Raw genomic sequence first — 23,258 nt, forward strand, 5'->3', positions numbered from 1 at the left:
TAGCCGGCTCAAGTGGCCGCCGCCGTCGCCGGTCGATGTGTACTGAGCCGGGCGCCGAGCTGGGTGGCGGTGGCGCTCCCGCTCACCGCCGGGGCGCTCACGGCTGTCTCACCGTGGCACGGGAGCCGTCTCACCGTCACACGGGAGCCGTGTCACCGCCGCATGGGAGCCGTCTCACCATCACACGGAACCCGTCTCACCGCCACAAGGAAACAGTCTCACCGCCACACGTGAGTCGTTCCACCGTCGCACGGGAGCAGTCTTACCATCACATGGTAGCCGTCTCACCGTCGCATGGGAGCCGTCTCACTGTCGCACAGGAGCCGTCTCACCGCCACACGGGAGCCATCTCGCCGTCGCGCGGGAGCATCTCACCATCGCATGGGAGCCATCTCACCATCGCGCGTCTCGCCGTCACAAGGTTTTCTCGCCGTCGTTCGAAAACAAATGGTGGGCATACCAACGACACATAGGGGGATATCAACTGCCGCTGGTAACGATGCCAGTCGAAATGGTAAACACCTCGCCGACAGGCGAGAAACGCCTCGCCGGCGCAAGGAAGCATATTACCGCCACGTGGAAAGTCTCATTGTCACATGCGAAGCGTTCACATCCCACCGGCAGCTCGGTGCACCAAGAAACAAGTCGCAAGGTGAAGCAAACAAAAAAATATGACCACACGCGACTCAGAGTTTAATAACGTTACGGGGCACACCTTTTAGAAAAATAGAGCGGGCTTGAATGAAATGTTTTTGTTCTGACTGTAGCATCAATCGTAGTATAAGTGAGAGTAAATAATCGCAAACTTTGGCTTCCCACGCCGCTTGCGCAGGCCATGGTCCAAAATTTGCTTAGTCAGCGATGTCGGATAGTGGTCGGCGTAACAATGCTACACATAGAATAGTTGGAAACAGCACAACGCGACGCCTGAATCGGCGAGGTCAATTGGTGAATAGGTCAGTTGGTTGAATTTCTCAGTTGCAATAGCCTTTGCTACTGCAACTGATATCTGAGTGTCATAGACTAAGACTACGAGGTGCTTAACGATCAGATAAGGTGGTATGATGTGGTGTGATGTGGTGTGATGCGATATTACGTCAGCATTCGTTCATGACAAGAGACTCGTGATCATGAGCATTTGTGCAATAGGTCATTGAACATCGACTGCGTCTTCAAGCCAAGGAACGCGAGCAATGGTGTCTGTTAACGTTAAACAGGGGTTCAGAAAGGAAACTGACGTGTGCGAGCAAGCATTAAACAACTTGAAAACCGAATGGGTGGAACTTCCAGAGCTTAGAAGCTCTCACACAAAACCAAAAGCTACGTTTCTTCACCATCGTCTTATTTGGCGGCAAGCGACACACCTCACACCTTTGTATCAAACAGCCAGAGGCTCCAATTTACCCGGAAAACCGTCCGAAACATTTGTGTGCAAGCCAGACGTAGGCATATCTACGGGAGAGCAACATTCTCCACTACCCTGAAAAATAGCCAGTCAACACGCGCCCGGGTGGCCGATTGGGTACCCTTCGCTCGTGTGGAGATTAATTTGACCTCCTGACATCTCAATAACTTAGAAAGCTAGAGACGCCAAATTCACAAGGCGTGTCGACCTGTACGTAAACTTACTTAGGTCAAAGTTTGAGGTTTCTAGGTCATGATCTTCGGGTCAGATAAGGCCAAACAAGGTCGAACTCCAGGTTGGTTTCCAAAAGCGCCCCCAGAATCTAGATACCTGTTCTAAGCAAAAGGCCACGTGCTCATTTAAGGTCAGTGGCTTTGTTTGAATTTTCGAAGGTCACAAAAACCAAAATCATACAGACATACAAAACTGCTTTGAGTTTTACATCTGAATAAGCGACAAAGACAATATGGACAACATGTTCCCAAAACCAAAATGCTGACCTGGGTCGTTTAGCGTCAGCGAGCTATTCTGACCTTTAATAAGTCCATGGAAGATGTATAATACCTGACCCAAGGTCAGTGGAATTTGTCCATTCAATTGTTGCGTTGCCTAACGAGCGATTCTCTAGAAATTGATTTCGCTGAATATGTTGCCTGACTTTGACCTACCTCACGTCAGCAACCTTACAAGGTAGATCTAAATTTTTGATACCAAACGATCAGCTATTCAATTGTCTACAGCATTGCAAAATTTGGCGTGGCTACGCCGCACCGCTCGGAAACCATTCCAGAAAAACCTTTGGTGTCAAATTGACCCTCACCCGAGCGTTTGTTAACAATGTCCCTCCGATATGTAAAAACAAGTTATGCCAAAAAGTGTCTGGACGATGTTTATGATTGGGACATTCCTGTTCCCTGATAAGACGTGGAGAGATTGGCACGGACAACTTTCATAAGATGCCCTTATTGGCTTTCGGACCTTTCGAAGCTTCCAAGAAACCGCCCGTCTCCGACTGTGGAATCTCAGGGTAAGATTTCAAAGCAGCGTCGCATTCTCATGCAAATTCAACAGTTTTGCACCTCTCAGCCACAAGTTTTCTGCAGTATTTTCGCATGCTAGTCTAAACAGGACCCGATTGGCTTTCGAGGCTTGGCTTGTCACACAATATATTTAGACGCTTTTTATCGTGGCGGAGTGAATGGCACTCGACGCTGATTCGAGCCGAGTGCGCGCTGATTCGAGCAGAGTGCGCGCTGATTCGAGCCGAGTGCGTGCTGATTCGAGCCGGGTGCGTGCTGAATCTCCTGCTATTTGTGAGCTGATTCTGTTGCTGGAGCCCGACGTGAAGTGGTATTCTTGCTGCTTATTAAGGCGCCGGGTTTTTACAGCTAATGTACTAAACCACCCTTGTTTTTACCGATCGACTGATATTTGACGCAGAAGGCCAAATTATCGAATGTGCCAAATTAGTGCCAAATTATCGAATGTCTGCGCATACAGGAACGGATGGGGAGGCAACGTTTGGAAGCGATGTAACAGACCGCATAGCTGTGAATGTTTACTGACTCGGATTGACGTGCACCAAATATCATGACTGATGCCTTCCAGCTCTTGCGAGACCATGGACTGGAAGAGTATTGCCCTTCAAGGTCCGACGCCGTTTCCGTTGTTTCGGCTAGTGCCGCAGCTATCGTGACGATGACCTCAGTATTAGTTGCATTCGTGGTGCAGAGTCCCATGATCATTGGCTCCAGTTTTGTGGCATTTGGAGTTTTGAGGCCAGGACTGCCGAGCCCATTTCTGGCCTTCAGTGGGCGCTGTGCGAGCTCAGCCACGCTATCCGTTGGAGCCGAAACCCACTGCAGGCCTTGCAAGTCCTACACACCGTTTATAAATTGAAAAGCGAGTCGCTAATTACCAGCAAAACTCTGAACAACGTATGGCTAATACATATGCGTATAAACCAAAGGGAACTGGGCTCCAAGCAAGCGGCAGGAAAGTAAGTAGTATTATAAGTATTCTTGGCTTTTTCTTAGTATTTCGTATGAACTACTCCCTCCTGATCCTCTCCTGATCCTACATCATCTTTGGGCTTCTCAAAACCACTTGTCACTAACAGGAGCGCACCACTTACGACATGCAAATGGCATGCTGAGCATTAGCAGGCTGCTCGGTGCCAGGAACCTCTCGCAGACTGTCACCCAGTATTGACGTTTTCTGAGTCTCCATATGCACCTGGGCCTGCGGCCTTTATTCCACCTTACTGCATTCTGTTGCAAACTCATTGAACAAGAAAGTTCCGTGGCACTTTAATTACATACATGTCTTTGAACAAAAGCAATCAACATGCTCCGTACATTCTTGCCGTCCACTTTGCCTTAAAAAACATTAATTCCCGTTTCATAATACAAGTCAGCCTGCATCTAATATCACACAATACTGCACTGGTGTCGCATGCCGCTTTTGGTACTGTCCTTACGTAAACCATTACCGGCCCGAGCGCAGCCGGCCCCTGCCTGCAGGCCTGGCCGCGACGCCGCTCGGGTCCGGCCTCTGACGACTCGCCAGCTGCACTTGACCCTCGGCACCGCCGCCTCTCAGTGACTTCCGCTGCCACCGACGATGCCTGCTGACGGCAGTGTCACGCTGGGTGACGTCAGGGTCGCCTACTGACGTCAGCACTATGCGTACTCGCGTTGAATTGGTGCTTGTAAAACGACGCGCTGGCCAGTTTCAGAGCAACGCTTGGTAACGTCATAGTTTTGGCTGTTGTCGCCATCATCATTTCTGCTGACTTCAGTTTCGTCCTGCTGAAGTCAAAGGCACGCCTCTCAACTTGTGCGTTAAGCCCCTCCTGCTGACGTCAGCGTTACTTCAGTGCTGCTGACGTCATCCTGCTGAGCTGAGGTGGGGCAGTCCGTGATCCACGTATCGGCCAGTAGGAGCCTTGCGGTAACAGTTCACGTATCGTCATAACCTCGGTGCAAGTCAAGTCTGCACTGCAGGCCATGGAGGAAATCGTTGCTGACCGTCCAATTTTGACCATTATGCGAAGTTCCGTTAAATTGTTTCGTTCCGTTCCGATCCGGTAACCATGTTAAATTCAATGCTAAGTACCCGGAACCTCACCGATTATCCTTGCAAACAGCAGGGGGGGGGGGGGGGGGGGGGCGACCGCGGTCAAGCGCGTCCTGTCCCGCAGCCTCCATCCCAGCCACAAACAAGCCAGTTCCGGCTTTGTTTCTCCGTTGAAAGCAAACATGTTGCGGATAGTTTGTAGCTGGGATGATTACAAAGTTCCATATTTCCATATGCCCCGGTGCTGATGAGGTTGTGAAACTAGGCTGTTGCCTTTCATCAGCCAACCGCTGACTTGTCGATAAATCCGACGGGATCATGATCTGTGGAGCTCACAGCCGGTGCCGCAAACAGAATGGGTCAACTTAAAATCTGTCTCTGGACAGCATGCCGCAACCGGGATCACAGTAAATTACGCGCTTTGCAATGTCATCGTGCTGTACGGACAGCCACTGGGCTGATCAGTCTTCGCAGCCCAGCCTAAGCTCAGCCTCAGCACAGCGGCTCGCTTGCCGGGTGGGCTCGCCTTGCGACGTCGGAGAGATCCGTGGCGGCCACCAGCCGCCAGCAGGACGGCCACCAGATAACAAAACAGGTGTATTAGTTCCATATCGGACACATCCGCTCACACCGGCCAAGAAGTACAAACACACGAACCGCGGCCACCACCGCGGCGGGAAAACACTGCCAATGCTGCATCTGGAACGTTGTAAGAACGCGCACTGCGCCGCCAGACGCGACGGGTCAAGGGTCGCACCGCGCGCGCGGCGGCGCAGCCGCAAAGGTCACGCCGGCTGACCTCGCCGACCGCCCCGGGCGTCACAGTCCGCCACCGCGAGTTCAAAGCAGTCTCAGCCGCCGCCGGCAGCCCTCGCGTGGACCGCCACTCTCGCCGGCGGGATTAGCAAGCAAGGACGGCGCACAGTACAGGGAACCAGAGATCATCGAAACAAAATACAAGGTGATCAGCACGGAGTTTGGCACCATATGTCAACCTAGCACGAGTGTAAACAAAGCTCAACAAGTCCGGCGCCGCGCGCGACGCCTTCGTCCGTCCGTCCGTACCCCCCCCCCCTCCGCCCCCCTCTTCTCCCCGCTCTCGCGCAGACCAACTATACTCCGCTCTGACTCTGCCGGCCACTGCAGTCTCGGCTTGGCCCGGCCGGCTGACTAGCTCCCGCCGGCTGGCGCGGCGCGCGCGGGCCTCTACCGGCGGCGCAGCGCGGCCTCTCGACGGCCATCACATGGCGCGTCGACACACGCGAGCCCCGCTCTCTGGGGCGCGGCCGGCCGACGGTCCCACCACGGAAGGGGCGCCGCTGCCGCTGGCGGGGCGCGCGGAGCACGTCCACGTTCGCAGCACCGGCTCGCAGCGCCAGCGCACCGGAGCACGCGGAGCACAGCCGCGTCGGCCCGCGGCCAGCGGCGGGACGCGGCGCCGCCGGCGGCCGCGGGTGCGGCCTACCGACGCCGGCGATATCACAGAGGGGCGGTGGCGCCGCCTACGGCTACGACAGTATCGCCACGCTGCGGCGGTGCAGCGACACGTTGTCCATGCTGGACCACTTCTTGCCGCCGCGCAGCAGGTCCGTGGCCAGGCGGTCTTCGCACACGCGCGACATGGCCTCCAGCTTCTGCGCGCGCTCGCGGCTGAGCGGCTCGGACGGGAAGCACAGGTCGTTCGCCTCGGCCAGTGTGCGCAGGTGAAAATAGTACTTGGCGTACACGCTGGACGGCACATTGATGTTGAACTGGATCACCTCCAGGAATTTGCGCTCCAGCTCGTTCCTGCGGACGGTGCGATTGCTATTGCGGCGTGCAACTCGACGGGAGTCGTCCGTCGCCTTTTAAACTAGTGCTCACCAGGACTTTGTTCAATGCGCGAGGCAGTCAGTGAGCGCGAAAGATTGCATCAGCTTACTTCCTCGCTAGCCCTTACACACTGCTGGCGCCCAGGCGTCCGGCAAGCACTCTGACGCCAAAGGACCCGGCCACGCCCAGGTGTCACCCGCCGGCGACACTTACATGTCCTCGACGGCGATGTCCTTGAGGATCTGGCAGTAGTCGACGTTCCAGACGGCCTGGTCGTCCCAGACCTTGGAGGCCAGCAGGATGGCGCCGAGCACGATACGCCGCCAGGTCCCCGGCGTGATGTCCATCTCGCCGTACGTCAGCAGCCTGAAGCGGGCGCCGGGTCAGGCGAGGCCGCCAGCTGGGCGCGGACGAGCGGCCGGCGGCCGGGCGCAGGGCCGCCGCACCGGCCGGCAGCGGCATGAGCGGCGGCCAAGCACGCCGCCGTCGGCGCCGGCAACAAACAAGCGGCCACCGTGCGGCACCCTCGGCACCAAGTACATCCCGCCAATAACATTGCCAGCGCTGACAATGTGCAATGCAGGCAAACTCTACCACCTGGCAGAGTACAATCGCTGATCACTGGTCGTTAAAGATACTTGATGTCAGGCCTCCACATTGGCCTAGCCCGGAAAAGCGAGCGTCCAGCCTCACGCGACGCAGCCTCTGCACATCGTTGCTGATTGGGCTCGTCGCAGGACGGGCGGCGTATGCCTCGCAGCAGACAACAGCTGCTGGTACGGGCGGTAGTGTTTACGCTACACGTCCCACGGAGCTAAATATGCGTATCGGGTCCGCTGAGTCAAGGATCCAATCCAATGCGGGGATCCAATCTCATGCAAGGATCCAACTTAATCAAGGATCCCACCCAATCCAAGGATCCAACCCAATCAAAAGATCCAGCCAAATCCAAGGATCCAACTTAATCCAAAGATCCAGCCCAATCCAAGGATCCAACCCAATCAAATGATCCAGCCCAATCTAAGGACCCAATCCAATCCAAGAATCCAGCTTAATCCAACGATCCAGTCCAATCCGAAATCCAACCCAATCCATGGATCCAACCCAATGCGAGGATCCAATCCGTCCACAAAATCTGACCGTTCCCCAATTTATGTACCCAATCCGGATTGACCAACTAAAGCTGGCACTTCGCTCACTATCATTGGCATTCATACATCATGACCTTTCAAGCTGAGCGAATGCAAAATTCCAAATGCAGCCGAAAATGACACATCCAGTTTCAAATATTCATCAGTCATTTCACGAAATGTATCTGGTTTCAAAAGTCAGTCATGGGTTCAGCCAGCCACACCAGGTGAAACGAATGGTTTGGGAGTTATACACACTCTCGACACATGCATACCATCACTTTACATTGCTTATTCCTCCCTAGTCTGCTGTGCCCTGGCTCTTCCATACATCCTTTCTACTTTAGGCTGCGTTTTAGCCATAACAGCGCATAGAGCGTTGGCAGGAGTTTAAGGCCACACAGATGAGGTGCGTGTGTTGCTCGCGGTGCCGTGTCAGCAGGTAATGGTATGGTATGGTATGGTAATGGTAATGACATGCCAGCCGCCGCACCGTCTCAGTGTTTCCGGTCTGATCTGCGCGCGCGCTGTTGGCCGTCTACCGTGCCCAACCGTACGAGGCCGCCTCGTACCAGCCCTGCCTGTTGACACCGGTGACCTGTCACACCCAGCCCTCGGGTCTGCGCAATTTGTGCGGCGCTCTGCTATGGCCGTGCCGTGCCGGACGCCGCAACAGCTTGCCAGCCGGCCGCTGCGTACACGCCTTGCCATTGGATTCAAGATAAGCCTTGTACAGCCCATACGTCCCTGCGCGGTCTCAAGCGCAATGCTCCACTGCAAGGTGTTGGCTGTTTGCCGGTGTGCTGGTGACTGCTTCAGTTCGTGCCAATTGGTTATTGTGATGGGGCTCTCAGGCAGCAATAATGGGGGTAATCCCAAACACACCCATACCTGCACACCACGTATCGGACCCACCGAAACCTGACCGGGTTACAGCACCGACGACGGCTAAACGCAGGGGCCGGAGCCTACACCGCGGACCGCGGCACACCAGCCTGGCGGCGAACCGACCGACCGACCAGCCGGCCTACCTCTCCAGGTAGACGAGTGTGACGATGGCGCACTCGGCCGTCAGCTGTGACGTGGTGAAGAGCGTGCGGATGAACTTGTAGATCTGCCGATGCTCCGGGATGTGCCGGTCGTAGTCGTCCGCCACGCCGTCCTTCTGCGGCAGCAGGGCGGCGACGCGAGCCGTCAGTCAGAGGCGGGCGCCCGGCTGTCACGCGGCGCCCGCCAATCCGGCCGGCCGCGGCCCCCGGGGAAATTAGATCAGGCGGACGGCCGGTGACAGGAGGCCGTTCGAAGGCGGCAGCGCAGCTAGGTCCCCAGACATGCTGAACACAAATGATATATGAGTGCCTGACGGTCCCCTGCCCCAGACAGCGGCAACGCGCACGGTCTCACTCCGGCGGCGCCCACCCCTGCACCTTTCTCGAACCGCGCGGACGCCAGAAGCGCAATGACACGCACCGTCCCAGCGATCTCACGCCCGGCCCGGCCGCTCCGGCACGCACGGCGCCATTATTGAAAATGCCGCAGCGGCCGGTTCGGCATGGCGCGACGTGACCGAAGGCCACGCCGGAACAACACAGCCGGGCCGTCCGGGCGGCGGCGTGACCATTGCGGCGGTGATGACACCGGCGAGACGGGATGTGTCGCCGGTGAGGCGGTGACTCGACCTCCAGCGCCCGACCCCCGCAGCCATGCCGGCCGGGCGGCGGCGTGACCGTTACAGCGGTGATGACACCGGCGAGACGGGATGTGTCGCCGGTGAGGCGGTGACTCGACCGCCAGCGCGCGACCCCCGCAGCCATGCCGGATCGATTAATACGCAGCTGAACAAAACACACAGCAGAGAGACACCACCCGTCAGTGGGGAGTCCGCCACCCTGTCCCTCCCCCTTCCACCGCCGCGCGATCGAACATAGGCGAGAAGTTTGTGTCGTTTTTAACCAGCGCGTCTGGTGCCACAGGCCGACCAGTCCACGTGACTCTCGGCCTCACACTGTCCCGCTCTCCTCTCGGCGTCGTCCGAGCTCCGCGCCTCACGCCGCCTCGCCGGCCCGCGCAGCCCCGGCTGGTGACGCCCCTCCCCTCCCCTCGGGCCGCTCCCTCACGCCGGCGTGGCGTGCCGGCCCGGCCGCCGCCCTGTTAGCCTAATGGAGTGAGCGCCGGCGCCGCGTGTGATGCCCGCGCTCCGCTAACGCACCTGTCGGCCCCGGCGCCCCGACGCCGCCGGCGCCTGCTGCTGGAGACGACTGCCGACGGCGGCCGGCACCGGCGCCGCGCCCGTACCTGGACTTCACAGCAGTGCGCGAGCGGGGTAACACAAATATAGTGCTTATGGGTGGTTGTATCAGGACTCTTGTTCAGTCATTTGTATGACATGCTTTACGTAAACGTAGTACGGAAGAGTAATGGTTAATTTGTGCAAAGTGCGGTCCAAACATGTGGGGAGCTGACGCGTTTCCCGGAAAATTGTAAAATAAACCCTTAGCACACCGTAGACCCTAGCCTACTTTAGCTTTACTTTTAACTGTCCAGCGGGGGAGTGAGAGGGGGAAGGGGGCAACACAGCGATGGTCATCAAAATGTGCGGTTCAGAGGGGAGGGGGGGGGGTGAGAGGAGGAAGGGGGCAACACAGCGATGGTCATCAAAATGTGTGGTTCAGAGGGGAGGGGAGGGGGGGGAGAGGAGGAAGGGGGCAACACAGCGATGGTCATCAAAATGTGCGGTTCAGAGGGGAGGGGAGGGGGGGGGGGGTGAGAGGAGGAAGGGGGCAACACAGCGATGGTCATCAAAATGTGCGGTTCAGAGGGGAGGGGGGGGGGCTAGTGTCCCGATAACAAGCTTACAACTTCGCAGCGGGTGCAGTCTTTCACTCACGGTATTCAGTTGCCGTTCCCCCACTTCCCGTGAGGGGCGCAACTTTTAAACTTACGAACCGCATGCGGCCGCTTACCATGACTGAGCGAGGGCAGCCCCTCAACTTGAGCGGGCGCAGCTTCTACCCTCACTGGAATGGTGTAGCTTCTACCCACCCTGTGATAACGCAGCCTTTACCCTCACTGGAATGGTGCAGCTTCTACCCACCCTGTGATAACGCAGCCTTTACCCTCACTGGAATGAAGTAGCTTCTACCCACCCTGTGATAACGCAGCCTTTACCCTCACTGGAATGAAGTAGCTTCTACCCACCCTGTGATAACGCAGCCTTTACCCTCACTGTGATGGTGCAACTTCTACCCACCCTATGATAACGCAGCCTTTACCCTCACTGAAATGGTGTAGCTTCTACACACCCCGTGATAACGCAGCCTTTACCCTCACTGGAATGGTGTAGCTTCTACACACCCTGTGATGATGCAACTTCTACCTTCACTGGAATGGTGTAGCTCCTACACACCCTGCGATGGTGCAACTTCTACCTTCACTGGGATGGCGCAGCTTCTACTCACCCTGTGATGGCGCAGCTTTTACCCACCCTGCGATGGTGCAGCTTCTACCCACCCTGTGATGGTGCAGCTTCGAGCCTCACTGCGATGGTGCACGTTCTCATCGTTGGGCGCTTCTCATGCCAAATGTGAGCAAGTGCAGCTTCTCGCTAGCCGTGAGCAGGTGAAACTTTTCACCGTTAGCAGATGCAGCTTCCAAGACCTCCCCGCCCAATTGAGCAAATAGGGCTCATACCTCGCCGTGAGCGGATGCAGCTTCCAAGAGCCCCCGCCCAGTTGAGCGGATAGGGGTCGTGACTCACCGTTAGCGGATGCAGCTTCTCGTCGAAGATGTCGAGCGTACGGTCGGCTGACCGGTTGCGGATGTGGTAGTAGGTGGCCAGCGCCACGCACTTGATGGTGTTCTTCAGGTTGGGCTGCGACACCGTGCTGTCGTCGATAAAGATGGTGGAGCAGCTGCTGCTCTTGACCAGCGGTCGGTCCTCGATCAGCTGGAGCCGTGGGACACGTCATTAGCTCTCACCACCGCTGTTGTTGGCGGGTCGAACCGCGCACGGCGGGGGGGGGGAGGGGAGGGGGTGGAGCTTTCGACGCCTTATCAGCCGTATGCGGATGATTGACTACATTATCCAAGCCAGCACCATGGTTGTTCCCCAAATGACTCCACACTGAGCCAGGCTAATATTACCCCTCTATGTCCACAGCTGACTGATTTATAGCGAGAATGGCGGCAGCATATCGGGCCGGTCGACCAACAGCGCGCTGACAGCACAGCCGGGCCCAGCGTCGTGACACCACCGGTCGACCAACAGCGCGCAGACAGCACAGCCGGGCCCAGCGTCGTGACACCACCGGTCGACCAACAGCGCGCAGACGGCACAGCCGGGCCCAGCGTCGTGACACCACCGGTCGACCAACAGCGCGCAGACGGCACAGCCGGGCCCAGCGTCGTGACACCACCGGTCGACCAACAGCGCGCAGACGGCACAGCCGGGCCCAGCGTCGTGACACCACCGGTCACTGTTAAACACACATACGTGAAACGCATGAGACACCCACGTCCATCCAAATGCATGACACATACACCCTACTAATTTCATGATAATCTAAGGCGCAAAACAGAGGTCCGGCAGGAGGCAGTGCCCCCTCCCCCCAGCCGCTCGAGGCTGGCGCGGAGCATCAGCTAGGCGCAGGTTACGACAGCGTCCTACTGGAGCATGCATAGCCAGGCAGCCGGTCGTCCTGACCCCGCCATTTCCGGAAACATTAGATGATTACGAGTTTCGCAAGCTAATGGGCTCTGGTGGCTTATCTATTTGCACCCAACTGAAGTTGGGCGTTGGCCGTTGGCCGCTCACTTGCGGCTGCAAGGTGTACCAATTCACTTTTAGATGGCATGTTTGGAACGACGTACAGGGGACAGCTCAAATTGCTTGGAGGACAATGACTCTCACCCATCGTGAAACTAGTCTTATCCAGATCGTTGACGAGGACCAACGTCCCATACTCAATCCACATCGATCATCTAATAGCTTCACATATTCGTCCAACGGTGAGGAAAATGGCTCACCACCACGACCAATACGAGATTATCGATCACTGATCATATATTATAGATACTTACCGATGAACTAAAAGCATTCGCAACATAACGAAACAGCCAGCCTTGCCCAGCGTCTAAAGGCAGCCGTCATAGCGATTCATTCAGAGCAAAAGCAACCACCGCAATTTTCTCCGTCTCGGTGTGCCATGTTTGCCATACCACAGAGAAATAGCTTCGCCCACCAAAATCTCAGATCATTAACACCGCTTACATCAGCTGTCATTCGCGGCAGTAAAAACATTCCATTTATCCGCAGCCTCCGACGTTCACGATCTGCAAAACCCGCCCATCACAATCATCTGATTCAGTGATCTATAGCTTTCCGGCGCCAGCCTTGAAATGGCGCGAACAGCAGACGGAGCGCGCCATCGCGCCGCTGCAAAAACCCGCCCGCGGCGCCGAGCAGAGTCGGATCCGTCGGCGGCAGCGGCCGAGTGTCACAGAGCGTGGCGGGCCTGGCCCACGGCCCAGCCAGCTGTGGCGAGCGCGAGGAGGCTGCCGTCCGTACGCGTGCGGGCCGTGCCGCTGCTTCTAACGGCGCGCGTCGCCGCACGCACGCTACGCACGAGAGTTGTGTGTTGGGTCGGTAGGACGATTACAGGAAATTGCAGTGATGCAATAAATGGCATAAAGCAGTGCGCACAGGTCGTGGTAGAACACCTAAACGTCCGTCAGATATTGCACTGAGAGATGATGGCTTGGGAATGTTCTAAAGCACGTTCTGCTCTGATTGCCATCATTTTCAAGGTGGAGCCGGAGGACCATAAGGTTCATCTCGTCAGCCGTCGTTTTCCCGAAAGCATGCGTAAGTGCATGAGAGGCGAAAACATCCTGGAGAGTTTCGAAACCATTCGCGATGAGTGCAGTCATCCGCTTACGTCTTTTTCAACTCAAACGCTCAAAAAACCTTCATCCCTATTCTAGGATTCCGTTTTATATCTGATCACAATGCAACTATCGAATACAACTAGCCGCGAGTAGAACTTTGGGTTTTCTTTCCGTTTACAAAGTTGCAAGTTATCACAAGGTTTCCCTGAGACCCTCAGTCACGATGCAGAAAACGCAGTGTGGAAGGGTGAAAGGGGTAGGGTCCGGACCCTTCATTTACTATCCCCCCCCCACCAAAAAAAAATTGCTGTATTCCCGGCGTGGTGTAGTCTCACTAGCATATATTATAAGGGTGCTACTGTCAGGCATGACAAGGCTCAACTGCCAAACTGAGATGATGGGGGATTCCACGATGTCATTCAAACAGGTGGACTCTTATGGTATCAAGGTACCACGAGACAGACAGGGCCAACGGTGAATAATAAAAAAGCTTTCGAGGCGACCGGAGGGCGAAAAACCGCGGTGTTGACGACCGGGCCAAACGGACACCAATTAGACCGCCCTGACAACGACTATCGGCGGGTGACGAGCGCCCTGACTGCGACGATCGGCGGGCGACGAGTATGTGCATTGAGAACCAAAACAGCCAGGAGCTCGGAAGTCCGTGACATATATCTCAGTCACGGTTAACTCAGCACTGACCGGACCCCTCAGCGGCATACCACTGACCGGCCGGGAGGAGATCTGACCCTCCCTCCCTAACTCAAGAACGGCCCGGCCGAATTAAAAATTCAAACTGCTGTCGATAGCGTCGCGGCGTATGATCCTCGTCCAAACAACAAACTTGTTTAAGTGTGTATTAAGGTCAAAGGTCAAGACCAAATTATGAAAAATATACTTTGGAATACCTGACCGCTCCACCAGGCATTTCAAGGCGTATCTCATGGTGCGATATAATTGCACCCTATTCAAACATGCTACATAGGTAGGTATCCAATGTTCACGTGCCGTACTAAGCCTGGAAAGAAGGCCACATGCCGTGCAAATGACAGCTGAAGTCTCCATATAGAGATTTGTTTTGATCCATTTATTTTCGTCATATTTACACCATCTAAGCGCAAAGTGGATGAGATAAACCGCAATTATGGGTACCAGATAAGTGAGCAAGAGCTACTACTTCTTCATAAATCGTCTAAGGTCAGCATGCAATGGACAACCTCGGTGTCGAATAAGCGGTTGGGTCGATTTTCGCGCTGTTTTTGAGTGTCTAATCTTGTCGACAGCGCAACCTAATACCCTTCAAGTCCGCCGCCAGTCACGCAGTCGTCGGGTTTGAGTATGAAACTGATAAGCAGCTTCCGCCGCCACGTCACCGCGCCGCAGCGGCAGACCCGGGCCCCGCCGCCCTCCGCCGCGGGCCGGGCATCTGGGCACGGGCAGCGTGCGCTGTGAAGCATTCCAAGCCATAACTCAGTCATTGTTACAGACAATTGCTTGAAACTTGGTAGAGGCTGCCTTCATAGCCGTATCTAGCATACGGTGTGCAATGCCTTCCTAATTTTAAGTCTGAGACCAAAATACGTTGGGTGTACTTTTTAACATATATTCGTTATTTGACGTGTCAATATTTCAAAGCCCAACGTTCAAACAACCCATCGACAAGGCACATAAATGACAGGCTAATTGCCTCACATTTCTTGTTTACCGATGTAAAACATGTTCTTTAGTACGCCCTCTACGTCAATTTAACTACAGCCATGCGCTTTTGTCAAAACAAACGACAAACATGACGTCGCTCTGACGTCACTCACGCTTGATCTATCATTATCTCATAGTTGCGATTTTGACACGATGCATACAAGTTAAAAATTAGCAGCTACAAAAAAAAACGCAGCGATATCTCGAGGCGTTTTTGAATTATAACGAATGTTAGAGAGGGGGCAGATTTGAGGCCCTCCCCTGTCAATGCCCGGTTAAGGGGAGCACACGAATCACGAGGCTGTTAGTGGTGAATACAAGGGCGTAACATACTGTAGCGAGTACAGATACGCGAGTACTTAAGTTTCCGATGCGCGGTTGCAATCAGTTTGCGTACAGTTCTGATCGCTCCCTGTGCAGCCATTACGGCTTGAGGCATGTCAACGCCCCTCATTTTGTAAACGGATGAAGGGCTCTAGCGGGGCATAACAATGAGAAAAGGAAAAGAAGATCAATCGGCTCACAAATAGGAAAATCCATCTGCCTTGACGCAAATGGGCATTGCCATGTGAACTGGTTAACATTCATTCGTATAGGCTGCTAGCTCGAGTAGCGTGAGAGATCAGGCCCTTCCCAAGCATGGCTTACTGCATGGGCACTGACCCTGCCACACGGGTAACCCAAACCAGGGAATGTGTTTTGCACATTACCCGGAACACATTACCCAAGAGTTTGGAGGCCACCTGGCTATTGTGTCCTGGACGCAAAACGTCTGGTCCCCGCTGGAAGCTAACGGAAACACAACAGGCGCACAGCCATTCAATCGACTCCGAATTTGCCTGTCGATGTTATTCTGACACCAGAGCAAGGATATCCAGATGCCACACGCGTTTTGGGATCGCGCTGTTTGATGCGAGGTTTTCAAAGTTCTGGCGGCCCGCGTCGTACCTTGGCCCTCTGACGGGATTCTCATCCAATCGGGTTTCCCAGCCGTTTTCAACACCATTTTAACAACGTGTTGCCATTTTTGGCCATGGATTGAAGAGCTGTGCCAGCCGGCTGATGGTCTCAGCGCCATCTTGGATTTCTTAGGATCCCTCGCCCGTTTGGAGGGGCTACGGCAGCAATTTTTCAATATAAAAAGGGAAACAATGACAATGACACTAAACAATGAAACAAAAGACAATGAAGACACTACGAAGTTTGTTTTCAGAAATGTGTTAGAAAAGAAGCAGGCTCGCCCAGTGCATTAGCGCAATAATTACTAAATGAGGTTAATTGGCAACCGGATGGAGGTGAGCCTAATCCCTGCCATTCGCAGCGAAGAAATCACTGAGCTTTGGTTCATTTCCATGCTCCTCGATCATCACCAAAACGTTCACAAAAAACGAAATGGACTTCTGGCCGCTAATGATCACAATAAACCGGCGTGGCCTTTCAGCGCCGTCTCTATCGGTTGAGGCCGCGGCGGGCCGCATTCGAAACCGGTCTTTCAGGAGCGACGCTAGCCACTTCCCGGGCGGAAACTGCAGAAGTCCGATCAGACCAAGCAGTGCTGAACTGGGTGTATTTTTAGACGAGATCTATTCGCTCATGCCAAGCATTGGCGCAGGTGAATAAAATCCGGTGGATACAGTACGTTAAGAGAATAACTGTCGGGATTCGGCTTCAGTTCTTTACAACACCCAAAACTGAAGGACCCACGATTTGTCATGGAATGTGCATGCCCTGTTGCACACAGTCAAGCACACGCATGGCAATATCATAGCTCTTTCCATTCTCGATCAAAATATGCTATTCCCACGACGTCGCGGGACCAGCATGCCAATATCTCCTCCGCCAGATTCCGACCCTCGTTGTTCTCTTTCTACACTCAGACTTTCTCACATAACTGGGCGACTTGTGGCCGAGAACCGCAGCCAGTTACGCTCACCGACTGCAGAGCTGTGCGCCCATCGAGAGCGCGACGGTCAGGTCGGGCCTCTCAAGCTGAGCATGGCCTCCCGTCTCAGGTGTCTCCCTCTGGCCACGACCTCGCGTTCAGTAATCCATTTACAACTGCAGCTCTGCGTGGCGACCGGTTTATGAGGCTCGACGGCCCACTGACCGCCAGCATTCACATCGCTCTCGTCTGTGGCTTGCTTCCGCTTCCCAGTGGCAGAACGCTGGCCAGCAGGACCGTGCTCCCAGCCCACGGACAGCAGACAAGCGACGAGCGGCAGCCAGTGGCGAACGCCGGGGCGGCCAGCTGGCCAACGCCGGGGCCCGAGAACAGTGCACAGGTCCCGGCGAGCAAAGGCACACAAAATGTGGACACACCAACACAACACACACACAACACACACGCGATGCGACGCACCGGCTCATAAGCACGACATCCGCGCGCACCTGCCCTGCCCCGCCTCGTGCCCACCCCCTCTCCCCCCCCCCCCCCTCGACCGTGCGGGTGGCACTCACCGTGTTCCTGCTCCGCCGCCGTATCATGCCGTCTGAGGACACACACAGGGGCGGATCGTTAGCGCAGCGAGACGCCCTGCCGGCGGCACCCGCGGCACACACGCGCTAACGCGTCACAGGCGCCGGCCCGCTAGGCTGCGGGTCCAAGGGACGCCGGCTGGGAGTGGTCACAGTCTGGAATGCTGGCCCGTGGAGCGGTGGCTGACTTGGCTCGATTCTTGGTGTTGCGTGACCGTGGGATTCTCGGAAACTAGCATTACTTGCCGGGCATTTTCACTCATTGTTCCTAGCTACAATCATAGTCTGCACGGAACTTGACAGGAGATGTAAGGCCGCCTGCACAAACCATTCAAACGCAACACAAGTGTCGCAATCCATACAATATACAAGACGCAACAATACATACAAGACGCCTACAGCCTCGCAATTGTCCTGCATAACATGAAGCTTGAGCCCGGCAGATTACGCAAAAGGAAACTATACTGCAACCACTGCCACCGCGGCATGGTGGGACGACCGTCCGGACACGAGCGTGCATGCATCTCCCCCCCCCCCCCCCCTCTCTCTCTCCTCCGCCGTCGCGACCGGCGCGCGCCACCGCACTCACTCTCGATGCTGGACTTGCTGCGCTCGACGAACAGCGGGCCGACGGTGGGGTGCAGCGACGGGTCGTCGTTGAGGTCGTCCGGCTCGCGCTCGCTGATGTGCTGCAGGTTGGTGACGGACTCGTCGCGCGACCGCTGCGGCTCGCGGCCGTCCGGCTGGGCGGCGCCGGCGTCACCGGCGCCGGCGCCGCCCGTGCCCGGCGCGTACCGGTCCTCCCGGACCGAGCGGCGCCCGACCGGCGGCGAGCCGCCCTCGCAGCACAGCGAGTTTCGGTTGCCCATGGCGCGGCGGTGTCGTCACGCACGCCTGCGGAGGCGGCGAGCGTCACCAGGGAGCGGCGTCAGCGCCGACCGGCCGACCCACACAGGCCGGGGGCGTGGCGGTCACGCGATCTGCCGCATGACATTAACATGCGTTGCGAAGAGCTGAACACCTCCTGGTTGCAACGCAGAAAAGGGCGCTTCTCTCTCCGCCACAGCGTGCTTGACAACAAAGTAATCATTTGCCCCGATAGAGCATACGGTAGTTCATTCCTTACACTATACGATATATTCCACGGATAAAATTAGATATCCTTAATTGCTTGTGAATCAAACTGCATTATGCCAGCCGACCACAAATGTGATCGAACAAAGCTGTACCGACCCGCGCCTCCGACAACTGGCGGAATCAATTGATGGACGCCGTGCCCGGACCGACTCAGATCATGTCACTGGGGCTTTACGACGCACTCAGCTGCTGAGGCTATATGGCGCCGCCTGCCTCTCACCCTGGCAGGAAGGGCGGGCGCCGCGGGGAATCGAACCCCGTACCTCTGGTTTCCCAGACGCGCAGTGGTTAACGCAGACGCGTTGACCACTACAGTATCGGCACCCTCCCGGACCGACTCAGCCCACAGAGATACCGTCCGTCCCAAGTCCAGCGAGCCAATCCAGTCGACCAACAGCGCCCGCGCACGGCGACAAGCGTTCGCCCCACTGATCACGCCGGCTGAGTACGGGCCGTGTCGATGCCCCGCAGCGGCGCGCGCGCACGCACGCAGCCAACACTGGCCGCTCGGCACACATTCGTGAAGAGGGCACACGTACTGCGTCCACACGGCCCACATCCGGGAAGGGCAGTCGTGATTCATCGATGGCCCACGCATAAGAGGGACGGCCCGTATCTGGGCGGCCGTCAAGTTTCTTGTTACGATGGCTGTTGAACAACGCAGCCTTATCAGCTGCAATTCGTTCTTATCTCACGCTGCAGTAATGCTCCAACTTAACCACAAGCGGCTTCGACAGCGGACTGATAGCAGTTGCCAAAACAGGGCAGGTAGGGTCGATGCCTTCCGACGGAGCGCCGGCGGCTGCCCGACGCGGGAGTTCCGATAAGCGCCAGGCGCGGACGACAAAATCCCTCTGATCTCGGGCGAGCACCATGATACGCATGCGTATGGCTCGCCATCCAATCCCAATGGCTCAGCTGGTTAGAGCGCCCGCATTCCGAGTCCCCACCCGTGGTGAGATGGGCTCGAGTCGCTTTAAGTGCTCGCTACTTGCCCTTGACAGTTGTGGCATGCGGCCGGTGGCAGCGGCCGCGCTGAGGCCAGTTGGCGTCAGGGGGCAGGAAGGACCGTGCCGAACATTGCGGCACGTTAAACTTTCGCCACCAAATTCTGTCGCTGACCTGGGATCGCCCGATCGGATGGCAAGGATCAGGACTTGCAAAACGACCGCTGCTCAGCGTGAGCTCTGATCCCAGAAATTCATCCATTCAAAAGATTCGGATTACCTTTTCCAGATCAGGCATGAGAGGTGAGCGTTCCAGCGACAGCTGAGGAGGGGAGAACACATGGGGCCCACTGGACCACTCCCTCAGCTGTCAAACTATCATTAAGAAATCTAGCAGAGCAAAGCAGGACGAGGCACCGACGTAGCTCACAACGAGGAAGCCCTATCTTGTGGAACCGACATGCCGGATCCAAATCTGCCCGGCAAAAATAACATGTGGACTCCGCTGACGCCGACGGACGTCTCGCCTCTGTAGATCATTATCTGTGTGATGGTCTGGTGCGGTCCGTGACCAAAGAACAGATGATCAGTCCCAGCCCAAGCGCCAATCTCGATGCACAAACGAGTTGGAGCATTTGTCATCCAATGATGGTGCCCCACGACACCGTGTGGCCAACCACCTCCAGATAAGCTTGCTTGGGCTCTGCCAGCGCCAGGGGCAGGTTAGAGGGGAGCAGTTCCTGCCTGATGTGGAGCTAACATTATGCCTATCACACTGCATGGGAAACTTACAAAAACACCAATATCCATAGTGACTTCCACCTAATGTTGGGTCTCTGCAGAATTATGCAGCTCCCAGGGTGGCATCCAATTCATGCAGCATCTTCTCTGCTTCACAAAGCTAGCAGGTCATCCTTAGCAATGCATCACACAGTACTTTGTCACTTTAAGAGTAATCCAAAGAAAGGGAGCTGGCTGCAAGCCTTAGTTAATGACCGCAATACAGGTCTCCCAGCCAGACACTTCAGTTGATTGTAACAGTAATGTTTGGAAAGGCACTGACTGCTTTGGAAAAGTAAAGTTCTACCTCCACCACAATCATTTAAATAAACTGCAGTTATTAGGGATTATTACAACACAGAACTTAGAATGACTGGCCTAAATGTATGATGCAGCAAGATGACAGATGGGTGGCAACAATACAGGTGTTAATGTGCCTACTATAACTCTTCTGCCTGCCTGCTTGCCTGCTATCTTCACTCTACACAAACAATGAGGTTGATGTGCACTTAAAACCCAATAACTAACTTACCCATCTTCACATCTCATATTTTGATATCTTAAGGAGTCATGTAATCATCCATAACATCCTTGAAATTTAACTAATCATATCTAAATCTAAATAAACAATGCTATCAACATAACCCTCAGGGTAATTGAGTACATGTCAACTCTTGATTCAGAAAATGCTTTCAAGGACTCCGCTCATCTAACAAAAGCTGTGATGAGCACCTATCAACAAAAACCTAGGCAACTTTTAACCACAGTACTAATCACACTAGTCACACACCCAGCTATTTGTCCTCACTGGGGGGGGGGGGGGGGGGGGGGGGGAGGGGAGAGGCTTTACAACACTCTCACATGCTGAGGTTATATGGTGTTGCCTGCCTCCCATTCCAGGGGAAAGGGCAAGTGCCACAGGAAATCAAACCCTGTATATTTGGTTTTCCAAACTCAGCCATTCCTAAGGTTCTGCAGGACTGGAGCAAACTACTTGACAGCAAGGGGCATAATATTTTACAGGCCCACATCTTTAAAGTTCTTTGACTCAGTGCTTTGCCACTGCCTATTTATCATATTTCAAACTCATAGAGTTGTTAGCAGGCTGTTTTGTTTTATCATTATTTTCCAAGCTGATCATCAGTACCAACTGATGGTAAATGTCACCATTCAAAGTACCTACCATGTCAGTGCAATAAATTACTCTATTCCTGCTACAGGGATGATAGAGGCTTGGTTGCATCACATTTCTTCTGACAAGCACCATGCATCAGGAATATTTTGCAATTTAATTTGCCTATCAAGAAATTCACTGTTTACTGCCTCAAATTAATATTTCATTGATAATTTCAACAAAAAACTGAACACTTCATGCAGTGACAACATTGCACCAGAACATTTCAGCAGATATATGCCATGCATCTGAGTGCCTCAGTGCATAGTTGTCACTTATTTTGATGCATGAAAAGTAAATGTACTAAGGAATTAGGACATCACAATAGCATGTTATGCAAAACATATTTTCACATAACCTTAAGCACTGCTTTCTGCAATAATCATATCAAAATTCTACATCACTGAACCTGAACTGTACATCACACAAACATGGATCAGATTTGCCCATAAACTCCAATTAGTGGTCCCAGGAAGTAGATGGATTTCTTAGCAGGCTGGTCTTCTTGTCACAGAGATGGACTGGCTTCAAATACATCCTAACCCGATTAGTACCTGACTCACATAATTTCAATGAGTTCAATGTGCCCAGGGTTCATGTCTAGTATGTGTGCAATGCACTATACTGGACATGAGCACTGAAAGTAAGCTTATGACAGATATCATGATTATAACTGGACTGAGTGGCAGAGAAATTTCAACTGAATTGGAAGCAAGAGAGAGGGCATGAGTCATGCACCCTGTGCCAGGCTAAACAGGACAAATAGTGAACAAATTGCATCAAAAATTGTAGACTGTATACCATAAACCTGAGTACTAGTTTGGTGAACAACATTCAGTAGTTCCGGCCAATTGAGGGGCAGTGATACAAGGAATTAATGCAATGCAATAGTAATGCCAAGAAAATCATCCCTATCACATGTAACAATAACAGCTTTGAGCTAATATTTAGCATAGTTGACATGCCCTGAACCACAAATATGAGATACAACTTAAAGTTCAATTAAGGCACAAGGTCACCAACATTCAACAAGACCTGCATACAGCATCAGCATGTGCAAAATTTGGCACATCACTGTCACTGTAAGTTCCACACAGCATAGGTATTCTTTTAACAGATATGTCCTGTGCCCCATTCCCATGCCATTGCCTGAGCATTCTCAATAACCCCCTGAAATGTAGCATGCAACCTCAGCAGACCCAACCATACACCATGTCATAAGGTCCACATTTATTATGCTTATAAGTCTGATGAAATCGATATCTGATTATCATGTTGCTTTGTGATTCCTGAATATTGCAAGCTTGGAGAACGTAAAGTAAGACCAACTTACAAGCTCCAAGCTACCGGGCTGAGGCCGCCGGGTCCAACCACACAGACTTCACTTTAAGCTGCAGTTTGATAGCGAACTGTATACAAAATGCATAGCACGGGGAATATGTACCAACGAAGAAAGGGGAGATCAATGATCTCCGCCCTCACTCAAATTAGGTGCCCCGCAGCGCACCCCAAAAGTTTCCCGCAACGCCTTCCACCACAACCCCGTCATGGAATGTAGCAGTCGACTTAGGCCTGCAAAGAGATGCGCCACATATGTAGCATACAATAGTTGTGAAACAATATAGTAAACTTTCTTTTGTATGTTCAGAATTAACAGTAAAATCTGAGTGTCAGACTCCAGATGCGAGAGGCCTTAAATAACAAAAAAATACCACCTGACTAAATTCAGGACTTAA

At 54.2% G+C, this 23,258-nt stretch overlaps 1 protein-coding gene across 1 annotated transcript; it reads right to left on the minus strand.

Annotated features, from left to right (window-relative positions):
* Positions 1-5,949: 5,949 nt before the first annotated feature.
* Positions 5,950-23,061, minus strand: CycY (cyclin Y). The gene is made up of 7 exons (XM_037212321.1): positions 22,856-23,061; positions 18,074-18,378; positions 17,467-17,498; positions 11,183-11,371; positions 8,457-8,590; positions 6,509-6,661; positions 5,950-6,271 (listed from the first exon to the last, which is right to left on the minus strand). Exons 2-7 carry the CDS (start codon positions 18,351-18,353, stop codon positions 5,992-5,994), a joined length of 1,068 nt encoding a protein of 355 aa, XP_037068216.1. The 5' UTR covers positions 18,354-18,378; positions 22,856-23,061; the 3' UTR covers positions 5,950-5,991.
* Positions 23,062-23,258: the final 197 nt, after the last annotated feature.

The sequence above is a fragment of the Pollicipes pollicipes genome, unplaced genomic scaffold (genome assembly GCF_011947565.3).
Source record: "Pollicipes pollicipes isolate AB1234 unplaced genomic scaffold, Ppol_2.1 Scaffold_3087;HRSCAF=3621_pilon_pilon_pilon, whole genome shotgun sequence".
NCBI classification, from domain to species: domain Eukaryota; kingdom Metazoa; phylum Arthropoda; class Thecostraca; order Pollicipedomorpha; family Pollicipedidae; genus Pollicipes; species Pollicipes pollicipes.

Excerpts from the sequence above, each read along its gene's own strand:
- CycY (XM_037212321.1), bottom strand. The coding sequence starts at position 18,353 with ATGGGCAACCGAAACTCGCTGTGCTGCGAGGGCGGCTCGCCGCCGGTC. Across the intron at positions 8,591-11,182 it reads AGAAGCTGCATCCGCTAACG|AAGGACGGCGTGGCGGACGA; the intron begins GTGAGTCACGAC and ends CTGCTGCCGCAG. Across the intron at positions 6,272-6,508 it reads GACATCGCCGTCGAGGACAT|GAACGAGCTGGAGCGCAAAT; the intron begins GTAAGTGTCGCC and ends CACCGTCCGCAG.